The 14,445-nt window shown below is 42.9% G+C and overlaps 1 protein-coding gene across 9 annotated transcripts in view; it reads right to left on the minus strand.

Moving 5' to 3' along the window:
* Positions 1–14,445, minus strand: part of MAGI1 (membrane associated guanylate kinase, WW and PDZ domain containing 1) — a 763,134-nt gene that overhangs the window by 62,316 nt on the left and 686,373 nt on the right. For all 9 annotated transcript variants that reach the window (XM_073592190.1, XM_073592191.1, XM_073592187.1 and 6 more), the window contains one exon: positions 7,968–8,187. In XM_073592190.1, the coding sequence (XP_073448291.1) occupies positions 7,968–8,187 (220 nt within the window). The remainder of the gene's footprint in view (positions 1–7,967; positions 8,188–14,445) is intronic.

The raw sequence follows: 14,445 nt of genomic DNA on the forward strand, positions 1-14,445 counted from the left end.
AAAAGTTGCTCGTCTTTCAAAACGCTTGTTAACCGCGTTACTCTTTAACCAAGGTTCCACTGTACTGAGCTGACCAGAACTAGTTCCCGAGGGAGTCTATTCCACATTTTCACAGCTCTTACTGTGAAAAAGCCTTTCGATATGTAGAAGTTACATTTCTTTTCCTCTAGGCATATTCAGCTAATCTTTCCTTGTAGCTGAGCTCCTCCATGGCCATGGCCCTTTCAGTTTGGTTGCCCATCTCTGCACTTTCCCCAGTTCTCCAATACTCTTTTTTGTGAAGAGGTGCCCAAAACTGAAGCACCTGACTGTCATAAGGAGTAATAAAGCTAGTTCACACCGTTGCGTTTTTGTTTGGCCTATATATTTTTTTTTTCATAGCGCACTGATGCGTATTTTGAATATGCGGTGACTCAAGTTCTTAATGCATTTCCATGTCTCATACGTTGTTCACATTGGCCAATGAAAATCAAGCTGCAGCACAGCATACAGATGTGAACAGGCCATTAAATGCACATGGATTTAGTGCATTTCTGATGTGCACCTCAAGTTTTAAAAAGGGATGTAACCAACAGAGCAAAAGTTAAGTCCCCGTACAGACATTCCTATTTTAGGCCTAATTCACACCATACATGTCTAAAAATTAATGGAAAAAAAGGCTTGTTCACACCATGTACAGAGATGTCAGTTTTTCTCTATGTGCTCTGTTCACACCACAACGTTGATGTCACATCAGTTTCAGTTTATTTTTTCCATGCAGAAAACTGCATATATGCTCACCGGCCACTTCATTAGGGACACCTGTTCAAATGCTAATCAGCCAATCACCTGGCAGCAACTCAATGCATTTAGGCATCTAGAGATGGTGAAGACGACTTGCTGAAGTTCAAACCGAGCATCAGAATGGGGAAGAAAGGGGATTTAAGTGACTTTGAACGTGGCATGGTTGTTGGTGTCAGACAGGCTGGTCTGAGTATTTCAAAAACTGCTGATCTACTGGGATTTTCACACACAACCATCTCTAAGGTTTACAGAAAATGGTCTGAAAAAGTAAAAATATCCAGTCAGCGGCAGTTGTTTGGAGGAAAATGCCTTGTTGATGTCAGAGGAGAATGGTTTGAGATGATAGAAAGGCAACAGTAACTCAAATAACCACTCGTTACAACCAAAGTATGCAGAATACCATCTCTGAATGCACAACACATCGAACCTTAAAACAGATGGGCTACAGCAGCAGAAGACCACACCAGGTGGCACTCCTGTCAGCTAAGAACAGAAAACTGAGGCTACTATTCACACAGGCTCACCAAAATTGGACAATAGAAGATTGAAAAAACATTGCCTGGTCTGATGAGTCTTGATTTCAGCTGCGACATTAAGATGGTAGGGTCAGAATTTGGCGTAAACAACATGAAAGCATGGATCCATCCTGACTTGTATCAATGGTTCAGGCTGGTGGTGTAATGGTGTGGGGGGGATATTTTCTTGGCACACTTTGGGCCCCTTAGTACCAATTGAGCATGGTTTAAACGCCATGGCCTACCTGAGTATTGTTGCTGACCATGTCCATCCCTTTATGACTACAGTGTACCCATCTTCACTACAAGAAAAAGAACCACTGCTCCAGGTATATAGAGATAAGGCTGATTGGAGTATCTTGCAGAGTGCTAGCCCCGGCCCGCCTCTGTGGGAAGTGGCTGCAAATACAGAACTTCCAATTGCCTTTTATTTTGTTTCACAAAGATAACACCAAAGACACCAAACTGTGGTCACGTAGACGCGTTTCACACATACATCTTGTGCTTAATCATTACCTTCATGATCAACATGATTAAGCACAAGATTTATGTGTGAAACGCGTCTATGTGACCACGGTTTGGTGTCTTTGGTGTTATCTTTGTACAACAACATAAAAGGCTATCCGAAGTTCTGGATGTGCAGCCATTTCTTTCTTCTACCCATCTTCACTGTTCACCCAAGTTCACTGTACTCCAATGGCCTTCACAGTCACCAGATCTCAATCCAATAGAGCACCTTTGGGATGTGGTGGAACTTATGCCGCGTACACACGGTCGGACTTTTCGTCTACAAAAGTCCGACAGCCTGTCCGACAGACTTCCGACGTACCTTCGGCGGACTTGCGGCAGACTTTCTTACGAACGGACTTGCCTACACACGACCACACAAAAGTCCGACGGATTCGTACGTGATGACGTACACCGGACTAAAATAAGGAAGTTCATAGCCAGTAGCCAATAGCTGCCCTAGCATGGGTTTTTGTCCGTCGGACTAGCACACAGACGAGCGGATTTCGGGGTCCGTCGTACTTACGACGTAAAGATTTGAAGCATGTTTCAAATCTAAAGTCCGTCGGATTTGAGGCTAAAAAAGTCCGTTGAAAGTCCGGAGAAGCCCACACACGATCGGATTACCAGCCAGCTTTAGTCCGTCAGCGTCCGTTGGACTTTTGTAGACGAAAAGTCCGACCGTGTGTACGCGGCATTAGATTTGCATCATGGATGTTCAGCCGACAAATCTGCAGCAACTGCGTGATGCTATCATGTCAATATGGACCAAAATCTCTGAGGAATGTTTCCAACACCTTGTTGAATCTATGCCATGAAAAATTAAGGCAGTCCTGAAGGCAAAAGGGGGTCCAACCCGGTACTAGCAAGGTGAGTGTAAAGTGGCCGGTGAGTGTACATTGCACATTCCTGCTCAGAAAAAAATCTGCACATGATACCAGTGTTGTGAACAGGGCACATAGAGAACAATTGTTTTCTTTGTACGCTTGCAGAACGCGTGTAGAAAAACTGACGTCTTTGCACCATGGTGTGAAAGAGGCTTTACGTCCATTATGACATCATCTCATCCTAGGCATAGACACTGGATTGGAGTTCAAGGATGGCTTTTTCATGATAAAAGGTACAGAAGGAACAAAAACAAAGATTCTGTTGTATATTGTGACACGTCATGAATTTATTCAGACTAGTAAAGTAGTTACCGAAAGGCTCACTTTAAATTGTCAAGGCCAGTCATAATAGCTTTAACTTTGAGTCATGTATTCACACACTTGCCTGCAGCCTCTGAAAAAAAAAAGCCAGTAGGATGTATTACATTTACTGAAGAAGCTCAGATCCAGCCAGTGTGGCCTGCAGCCACCCACCACTGCTTCCTCCTCTTCAACTGGTTAGGAAGATGCCCCTGGCTGCCATTATTGGACATTGGTGGGGGGACTGGCTCTGTACTGATTTGAATAAGAAGGCCCATCTTCTAACAGAATCATCCATGAGCCGCTCCCACACCAGTCGTAAAAAATGTAAACCGCGCTGAGAGGCCGCGCTTCCTGCAGCTTGAAATCGGAGTTAGCGTTGGTAAAGGCAATGCATCCTAGTGGATTTTTATTAAAAGCTGCAGGGACAAATGCAAACGAGTGGTTCATAGTAAAAGCGTAGTCACCCTTTAAATTCCCGATAGCTGGTATCTCATATACGAATACTAATGTTCAGGCACAGCCCATCCCACATATTGGCGAGCAACAGCTGTATTTCTACAGTCCACCTGCTCATGCAGCAGATTTAACAGCTGATATATTCCAGCCGCTTTGAAAAATGAGCAGGTCAGCGGCATGCTATTGTGCATTTGCCAAATAAGGAAAAATGCCAATCATTATATAGGCGCACAAATGTTTCATATGGGTTCACAGTGACTGAACCTGACAACATACAGCGGCTGGTCCATTTGCTTCCTATCTAGAAAACATAGCGGGCTCTTAACGGTTATGTCAAGGTTACATACATGCTGATCTGTGCAGTCATTTCTCCAAGAAATTTGCATCAATCAGTTTGGCGTTGCGGGACTCCTCTGCAGTGTGCGTCGAGGGGGAAAAACAACCGCTTCTAGGCAAATTTGCATTCAGCTAGCGTGTGGCTCAGGCAGGCTGCACTGGTGTAATGTAATCATGTAACAATATTTAAAGTAATAAGGTAACAATGTAAATCTGGGTGAAAGGGTTTCTCTGTGCAGCTGTAAATAAGTTGTTCTAAGTTATGTTGTTTCTTGAAACGGGTACAAACCCAAGGTGTAATCAGAGGCGGATAGATTGCTTACTTTGCTTCCAAGGATCTCAGAAAGGCAAGGAGGGGGGCGGGAGAGGCACTGAGGGAATGAAGGGCAGGTGGTCAAGATCAAGGACAACTAACACAATTGTAGAAGTAGCAGAAGCTGAAGCAGAGTTCCGCGCCCCCCCAACAAAAAATGTAAAGTCTGTAGCTGCTGACTTTTTTAATATTAGGACAACCTGTCCTGTAGAGCTGCACGATTTTGGCTAAAATGAGAATCACAATTTTTTTGCTTAGAATAAAGATCACGATTCTCGCGGTGTAACATCTTTCACATTATACAAAAAAATGAGGCTAACTTTACTGTTTAGTTTTTTTTTTTAATTCATTAAAGTGTAATTTTTCAAAAAAATTGCGTTTGAAAGACCGCTGCGCAAATACGGTGTGACATAAAATATTTCAACAACCACCATTTTATTCTATAGGGTCTCTGCTAAAAAAAAATATATATATCATGTTTGGGTGTTCCAAGTAATTTTCTAGCAGAAAATAATGATTTTTACTTGTAATCAACAAATGTCAGAAAAGCTTTGGTCTTTAAATGGTTAAACTTCCTTCATTTACACTCCGGGAGTTCTTTCCTTTGATAAAAGAACAAAAAGATACTTTGTTTCTACTTATTTGCATGTTGTGATTCAACTTGGCAGGCTGATTTGATTTGATTTTTTTCTTTCCCAGCTGTGAGAACTCTCTGCACTTGTTAGAAAGAATCGTGACATGCTGTTTTGAAGATCAGGAAGAGAAAAAAAGATCGCAATTTCGATTCTTAATGATTAATCGTGCAGCTCTACTATCCTGGAATCCAGCGATGTCAGAACCCCAGCCGATGTTTCCATCAGCTCTCGGGTGCTGCCGCCATCATTCCTAGTAAGGGAAACCGGCAGTGAAGCCTTTCAGCCAGTTCCCTACTGTGCATGTGCGAAACACGCTGCGCTTGCTGAATGGTCCAGTGGTGGGGGAAGGAGGAAGGGGCCAAACTTCCGAGTGATCTCGCCGTGGCAAGATCTCTCGGAAGTGGAGACGGGTACCTGTCAAAAACAGGTACCTGCACCCCCTGAAAGGTGCCAATTGTGGCAGGCATATAAGCAGAGCTTCCACTTTTTGGTGGAACTCCGCTTTAAAGAGTAACTCCACTTTTGTTGACAAAAAATATTGCTCTCTGGGTGATCTATGTACATTGCAGGGATTTTAACAAACTTTGTTGTAGATTCCTACCTTCTGTTATTCTGGAGAAATAGCTGTCCGTTTGTCTTCGTCCAAGTGAATCTGTATGGGGGTGGTTTTGTAATTATCAATCAGCTGCTGCACCTACAGGGCTCCAATGAGGAAAATTGCAGGGTCTGCATCCCTTTAGATGTGATTTCCCATTGAGAATATCTCTCCAGAAATTGCATTTTTGTTGCAGGGAATGCTCAAAATCGAATTTGTATCTTAGTGCGGACTTCTGGGAAAATCAGTAAGCCAATCACACAAGCAGGAAATGACATACCTGTCTGTGTACAGAACGCCTCCAGGTAGCCATAGTGCACTGCATTTTACAGAGAATTACAGAGCTACAGATTAAAAAGGAAATTCAACTCTGAATATCATTCAATTACAATATGACTTGTGTGGCAATTGTATACACTATATTATTTTTTTATTTGCTATTTTGTTCCGCAAAAGTGGACTTACCCTTTAAGGAAGCATGACCTTTTAATGACTGACTTAAGTTTGGGTTGCGGTGTTATATTATCAAAGGAAGTGATGGCAGTGATGCTAAATGGACATGTGCGCCTATTAACATAACATATTCTAGATGCCCTCAAAGTTTCTGATGACAAGCCAGGAGGAACCAAGACAAGAGGATACCGAGAACGATAAATTTATCAGCTAAAAAGAGGGCTCCAACTAGATCTTTCAATATTGGACCCTGGCAGTCTAAAAAGGACAGTGTTGCTATTGTCGGAACTGTCTGCCTATGCAAAAAAAAGATGGTGCCCTTCAAGACAAAAGTGCAGAATTTGATGCTCATCAGCTGCTCTTTTAAGCTGCCACTGATGTCATGTTATGTAACAAGGTTACTAGGCACAGTCCACAGAAAGGCCTCTAGCTGGCTGTAGCACGGAACGCAAAAGGTTCTATTACTGTAAGGACAATCTAAAGTGATTGTAAACGATAACTTTGTAAAACAACCCATTCAGTTTAAAATAGAAATGAAAGGCAAAACATTTGTGTATACGGTATATATTTATATAAGAATTATAAATATTTTTTTTTGTTAATAAGTGATCGCATTCTATATGTTCTCTGCTGCATAAGAGCTGGGGGAGGAGAAGCAACAGGACACTGATCTTCCCAGTGAATGGCTGTGTGGGAGGGTGGGGGTGGCAGGGTGTCAGGACAAGTCTGATCATTGGAGGAGAGCAGGCTGAGTTCCCAGCATAGCTAGAGAAGTGAACACGGTGAGTTCTGCTTAGTGTGGTCTATTTTTAATAGGAAAGTAGAGGGACTGGCAGGAACACCAGGGATTTCATGAAAAGGAAGCAATACAAAGAGAACATGGTACAGCAGGCATATATCAGGAATATCAAATGTTGTGTATACATATTCTTTATGGGGCCCAGGGAAGTCTTGCCATCCAAAACCTAGGCTAGATGGATTGGTCATAAATTGATGCCGGACCATGGGAATTTGAGGGCAGCTGCAATGCTCTGTTGAAGAGGTAGGATTTACAGAATTAGATGGTCATCAGTGGCACAGCTGCCAACATTTTTTTTAAGCCACTCTCACTCTTGTTGCTAAGCCTGTGTATCTAAGCTCCATATGCACAGCAGTATTAAAAGGACCACATGGTCAACTGAGACAGTTTAGACTGGAGTTTTGTACAATCCTCTTCAATAAATATATAAGCCATGAGAACATCAACAGTCTGGATGGACCAAATTGTTCAAAACCTGCTATCATGCTGTGACACATTTCTTTATCCCACATCAGCCGATTGATCTGGCATTTCATGTTTCCAATATGTGATCCAATGTAAGCATATATCCAACTACTAATAAAGGCATGTTGCATATTTTCCCCACTTTTAAATCAAAGTAGACCCGTACTTACAATTAAAGGGTCTGTCCATCTAAAACTGATATTGTCAGTTTTTGGTAGATACTGGAACGTTGCATTACCTGACAGTTTTTTATATCTCCTGGGACTCTATTTGTAAGATCTCTGCAGCTTTGCACACCTGCTGAGGCAATTAGAAGGGGTTCCTACATTCCCTGGTGGATTCTTTCTTTTATATTATGGAAAATAGAACAGGAACAGCTGAACACACCAAGTTGGTAGAGATCACCCACAACTCCCAGGTGTAAGACTTATGGGCAAGAGCTCTCAAAGTTGGGAGTATTCATAAAAAATAAGAAACCATCAGCTATGACAGCCCAATGTGTTCCACCTATAGTTAAAATATCAGTTTTAGGTGGACTAGCCCTTTAACAATGCCAATAATAGCGGTGTCTAGTGCATCCTATAAAAGTGCACCACCATACCTGCAGAATTATCATAATGCTCTTCATAATACCATGTCAACCCTCTATATCCGTGGTTCTCAACTCCTGTCCTCGGGACCCACTAACAGGCCAGGTTTGCAGGATAACTGAAATACATCACATGTGATATAATTTGCTGCTGTGATTGCAGTATTCTAGTCTGCATCTCCCCAAGGCAATACCTAAAATCTGGCCTGTTCGTGGGTCCTGAGGACAGGAGTTGAGAAGCACTTCGCTATATTGTAAGAATGTCTTTATTTTTTCATTAAAGAAAACATATTACGCAAAATGCAGCAACCATATAAAAGGTAATACTCACGTCTGCTTTCATACATGCTCCTGGACTGGGCCCAGATTTTAAATGGATCAGGCTTTTTCTGTCCTGAACCTTCAACTTGGTCTACCGGTGGTGCCTCAGTGGATGGGTAGTCAGAGGCAAGAGGGGCACTGCGCAGGGGGGACGCTGTGTGCCCACTGTGGTGACTCGATACACTGTGCTGGGAGCTGTTTTGGCTGTCTTTCCTTTCAAGTTGTGGTTGCTGTAGAGAAAATTCAAAGATAAATAGAATGCATCTTAGGTAGCTCCATACATTCTTCACTGCGGTATTTTCAATACTATAACCAGAGACTTTCTCCAATAAACACACAACCTGCCAAGACCTAAAGGTCACATTTTTTTTACTTTGCTGTGCTGCAATGTATGCAATATTAACCTCAAGTGAATATATATTATCAATTATTATCGTAAAAAAGGATTTTCTGATAAAGTTTTTACATGTTTTTAACTTTGCTGCTTCATATTGTGATTTCATCTTCATAGATTCTCTGTCATGCACTAGAGACAGCAAATTTCCTAAATGAGACACACAAAGTCCAATGTATGAAAGATAAGTGAAGAATTACATTTCTTATTGCTCATAGCAATAAATCAAAAAAGGAATCAAGAATTCTGGTTTGTTTCTATGGGCAACAAGAAATTCTCCCTCTAACTTATATTGGATATGTCTGCCCCAGGGGTCTGATATTTTGAACCAATCTGATAAAACCGGTAGATTTGCATGGAAAGAGAAAACATGGAACAACACTACAGGAAGAAGAGCCTGCATATGTAAATATGGCTGTGTCTGCAATCATACATTTATACAAAGTATGCACAGAAACAAGATTTTTTTAAGCCATTACCATCTGTTGACAAGATGGATTTACTTTAAGCAGATCAGGCTGACATATAAGGAAGAAAACCTCCCCTGGAATTCATAAAGACAAAGACTGGAACAGACGGATTTTGCAAAAGTGTTTTGCATGCATTCTAAAAGTGGTGCAGTGTGCGCCAAATGTATGCACCTGTCTCGGGCTTATACTTGAATTTGATTTGCAAAATCTGTCACTGTAGACAAAAGAAGGTTGGTCTTAATTAGGTCCACTTTCGAAAAATATGGACTGTATTTTATTTTGAATTTGGCTAAAACGTAGAATTGAAGCAAATTAGAACTACCTGAATTTGGCGCATAAGTCACTATCAGAACCAAATCAGTTGCAGATGTTTTTTTTTAATTAGGCGCAACACATTAACAAGAGCAAGTTATGCCAGAAAAGTGGCGTAGCAGCCTTATTGGAATCCCCCGAATATGATCATTTTAATTGTTCAGCTTAAGATGAAAGTATCGTTTTTGCAACACATGATTGATGAAAGGAATGGAATTAATGGACAGATGGATGGATGGGTGGAATGGATGAAATGGGTCGGTGGTTGGGATAGATGAAATGTATGGGTGGGAAGTTTGGGCTGATATCCGCAGAAAAAAGCGGTCATAATAATATAGATACTTTATATTGAAGATGAGGCAGAGGAGACAAGATAGGCTGCTCTGGGTCTGATTCTATCCCACATTTACCATTTTATTTAAGTTGGCTAGCAGCTTGCTATATCTGCAAAAGCTTAAGCAGCAGTGATATACAGTATTGACAAAGTGCCTAGTCACTGTCTGCAATGCCCCAAGAACAGAAATGTCAGCAGGTAAGTACTGTAAATCACACAGTAATTCAGCCAAGGCTGTTCATCTCTAACACAGAGCTTCCACTTGCCTTAAGGAAAAGTCCTGTGAAGAAATTACACCGGATATACAGGAAACCTGAACCTACATTGAACCGACAAATGCTGATAACATAAGGAAGGTAAAAGTGAACTATTAACCAGTCTATAGAGAATCAAGTATTTATATATTCCTAACAAGCAATTAAGCTTCAAAACAAGCTCCCAGTGATCTCTGTTGCCGCAGGCACTGTGGAGCAAACCATCCTCAAGTACATAAGCACTAAGGGCATTTAAGTTCTCTGAGCTGCTCTGCTTCCCCTTCTTCCCCCTCCCCTTAATCTAGTAGTGACTCAGCAGCCCAGCCGTTTTGCCCTTCTATGAGTAATATAGCAGCCTATTAGCCTTATAATCTCTAATGTATCTGCAGAACAGGGTCTCTAGAAAGGGGAGCTGCAGGAGCTAAAGTGCTGAGTAACTGCTGTGAGGGGGGTGCTAGGAGAGCTGAGCTACTGCTAGGAGTGAGATGCAAACAGAACTGAGCTGCTGAATCACTTTTAGGAGTGAGGTGCAAAGAGAGAGCTGAGCTGCTGAGTCATTGCTCAGAGTGGGGTGCAAGGAGAGCTGAGCTGCTGAGTCATTGCTGGGAGTGGGGTGCAAGGAGAGCTGAGCTGCTGAGTCATTGCTGGGAGTGGGGTGTAAGGAGAGCTGAGCTGCTGAGTCATTGCTGGGAGTGGGGTTCACGGAGAGCTGAGCTGCTGAGTCATTGCTGGGAGTGGGGTGCAAGGAGAGCTGAGCTGCTGAGTCATTGCTGGGAGTGGGGTGTAAGGAGAGCTGAGCTGCTGAGTCATTGCTGGGAGTGGGGTGTAAGGAGAGCTGAGCTGCTGAGTCACTGCTGGGAGTGGGGTGTAAGGAGAGCTGAGCTGCTGAGTCACTGCTGGGAGTGGGGTGCAAGGAGAGCTGAGCCATTGCTGGGAGTGGGGTGCAAGGAGAGCTGAGGGGGGGGTAGCTGCACTGCTGAGTCAATGCTGGGAGGGGGGTCAGAGGGAAGCTGAGCTGCTAAGGGAACAACTTTAACAACCACAATGCTTCTGCTGTGAACTTTGAAGATAAATTGCTCCCCAGTGCATGCAGCTATAGAGGTCAGTGAAGGCCTTTTTCAAAGCTCATTAATTTCTTGTTACGTATACCTAAATACTTGAGTGTCTGTAACCTTGCCACAGGTTGCCACTTTAAATAGGATTCAATACCCTTCTATTGCAATGCCTTTACAGGCTATTGAGCTATACATTGCATCACCTTATGAAATCTTTTCAATGGATGTGCCATTGATCCTCTGCATAAAATTTGGCTAGTCACTGGTCAAATTACCAAAAGGAAAGTGAATGATTTGTCACTATTTCTTATCTCTATATAATTAACAACTTAGTGATATTTTTTTTCCATACAGCAAATGTCTTTGAATCTTATGGCTAACGGCCATGTATTTACTGAAGATGAGAAAATCTAGACTAAGATCTATAACTCTGAAAAATGATCATTAGCTGGCGTTGATGCCAGAGGGAAGGATGGCACATTTATCTGGAAGGTGACGAGTTAAATGATCAAATGAAATTAAAGACAGGCAGCAAGGTTCAGCCCAGAGATGGAGAGGTACCAATTTCCTGCTCGAGTGCTCCCTGTCTCCCTGAAGTAGGATTGGAGACGTGTGTTTCAGTAATAATCTGTAAAGAATCATCTTGTTAACAATGCAGATTGTGATACAGCTTTCCTCCTTTTTTTGCACTCATTAAACCCTTCAAAAAAAATACAGATACGTATTAAAGCTGAACTCCAGGCAAACACACAATACACGCATGAAATAAATATATGGGACCGGTTTTACATCCCAAAAAATGTCTCTCTCTGCAAGAAAGCACAGTCAGGTGGAAGAAGCCACATTGTCTGGTATAGGAGGAATATAATAGTGTCATCTCTGCACTCCCGGCCAGCTGACTAGATTGTTATGTTAGGTGCACACCGCTGCATGTTGGGAACATGTGCAAAATTGTACAGAAACATGCTGCCATTAAGCAGACATGCGCCAGTGCCAAATGTTAAAGGCACCCTCAAGCCACACCATGTGGTTTGATGCAGTGTTTTCCAAAATGAATCAGGGACTTCTCTTCTATATTTCTCATGCATAGGGTAGACCATTGAAATGATTGAGCTGCCCTACATGCAATGCAGGGAAATGAGCTGGAAACACATGCTCGCCTGGTCACACCTGTAGTTGTGGGCCAAGCCTAGAAAAGCAGCAAAAAAACAAACGAGCAGTGATGCGCTTTATGTGTTCAAACTAAGATTCAAACTCACTTGAGCAAGCCCAACGGGAAGTCGTCACGTGTATGAGCCAATCATCTGTGCCCGGCCGATTATTTACCCCACAGCCGTATATACAGGGGTTGGACAAAATTATGTAAACAAGCAGTGGCAGCCGTTTATTAGGGGCACATGGGCGCCAACCCCCTAATCCATGCATCCGGCCCCTAATCTACCTGCAGCAGGGCGCCAGATGCATAGATTTTTTTTTTTTAAGCACGTGATTAGAGCCTGAGGCTCTAACTGGCTTCAAAAAGAGTGGGCTCAGGGTGCAGAGCATTCTGTTGTGTGACATTAGCAAATTAATATTCGCTAATGTCTTCCTGTTTCTCCTTCCAGCCAATCAGGAAGCGGGTCCTGAGACCCCATTGCCTGGGAGTCCTAAGACCCCATTGGCTGGGAGGAGAAGCGACGGCTGGGACATGGAGGAGACTGGGGGGGTGTGGGTATGGTATGCGGTTGTGGGCTCGAGCGACATGGGGGGAGGCTTAGTATGGAGTGGCAGGCTGGAGCGACAGGGGGGGTGTGCTATGCCTGTGGTCATATCTGTCTGCCAGACACCCCCCCCCCCCCGACCGATGGAGCACCAGCCACCACTGGAAACAATTATGGTAAAAGAACAAAATCGTTACCTAATACGATGTTGGATGCTTTTGTCATCCAAGGCAGCCTGAATTCTCCTGGGAATTGACAAATATAAGTCTTGGATGGTGGATAATGGAAACTGATGCCACCCTTCATGCAAAAATCCAGGTCATAATTCTACGCATTGTCCTTTTGTCTCTTTCAGTCAGTAGACTATGTTGACCGCACTTATGCTTATCAGATAATGTTTTCCCGGAAAAGGAATATGCCGTCATATATACCTCGCGACATCGCAAATAAATTGGCAACATCTGTCACAGAGGCACCAGCAATTCACCCTCTTTGAAAATCCGTAAGCTCTGACAAGACCCCGAATTATTTGCAGCGCATGCAGTGAATAACGAAAGTGAGGCTTCCCGCCTGTTAACTAGGTGTCTCATCACACAGCGGAAGCAAAAGAGTCTTACATCACTTCCGCTTTCAACGCAAAATATGTCACAAAACATGTCGTCACATGTCATCCATTACTTTCTCACTTGCAAATCATGTAGGGTTTCCATATTTTTGTCCAACCCCTGTATATGATGCCCTGGCCACAGTTGATTGACCTGTAGAGGTGACAGTTTTCTTGGCACGCTCGCTAACGTGGGTTTGGATCCTAATTTGAGCACACAAGAACTCATCACTACAAATCAGGTCATCTCTCTGCTTTTTCTTCCTATCAGTTTCTTTCTTGCAACACATGTTCTTGCAGCACGCCTGATTGGCTACCAGTGCTGTGCTGCCCCTCTCTTCCCCAGAGTGTTGTTTCACAGAGGATAATAAGAGACTGATAAATGAGTCAAACTCAGATACTATTTTTTAATAATGTACGCAGAGCCACCTTCGTTTGTTTCATTTATTCATATATGCCTGGATTTCAGCTTTAAATACATCACTGGGCAAAACAATAAAAAAACGGGAAGTATCAAACCTGCTCTACCATATGTAGGTAATACAAAATTATATGGAATTGTAATGAAAAGGACAAAACAATTCCATTAATATTTCTTTGATATATTGCTTTGATGGACTGTTAATTGCTTTTGTACGGAAATGGGGGGGATCTTTTACCTAAAGCTTATTTTTTTATTTTTTTTTTACTTTTTGAATAGAGTAGGGAATGGTGAAATCCCCATCAGGTTTTTCTGATCCGTAATCCATTGGAAAGATTTCCCTTCCCATTTCCTGCAAACACACAGAGAAGTTAGAGGAAACCACTTCAAAGTAAGGAAATCCTCCCTTGTAGACAGTGGTTACCAGAACTACCAGTGTCCCCGTTGGAAGATTCCACATTCATTCCTGTTTTATTGGCAGCTCAAAATGTTGGATTGTCCCTCACTTTCAGTCCTGGTGACAATGATCACCAGAATAAACAGAGACAGCGGGGTTAAATTACTAAAACTGGACAGTTCAAAAGATAGAAACCAATCAGCAGGTTTTGTTGTGAAAGCTTAATTGAACAAGCTCAAAGTGGGATTCCGGCCAGCTAAATTTTTTTTTTTAAAGTCAGCAGCTACAAACACTCTGTAGCTGCTGACTTTAAATAAGTAGACTTACCTGTCCTGGGTGCCCGCGATGTCAGCCACCCGAGGCCGACCCGTCCCCCGTCTCTCGGGTCCCGACACCGCCATCCTAGGTAAAGGGAAACAGGCAGTGGAGCCTTGCGGCTTCACTGCCAGTTTCCTACTGCGCACGCGCGATCGGCGCGGCGATCTGTGAATGGCCCCGTGGTGTTCTGGGAACAAACACAGTTCCCAGAAGACAACAGAGCTGCTCA

The sequence above is a fragment of the Aquarana catesbeiana genome, linkage group LG07 (assembly GCF_042186555.1).
Source record: "Aquarana catesbeiana isolate 2022-GZ linkage group LG07, ASM4218655v1, whole genome shotgun sequence".
Classification (NCBI taxonomy): domain Eukaryota; kingdom Metazoa; phylum Chordata; class Amphibia; order Anura; family Ranidae; genus Aquarana; species Aquarana catesbeiana.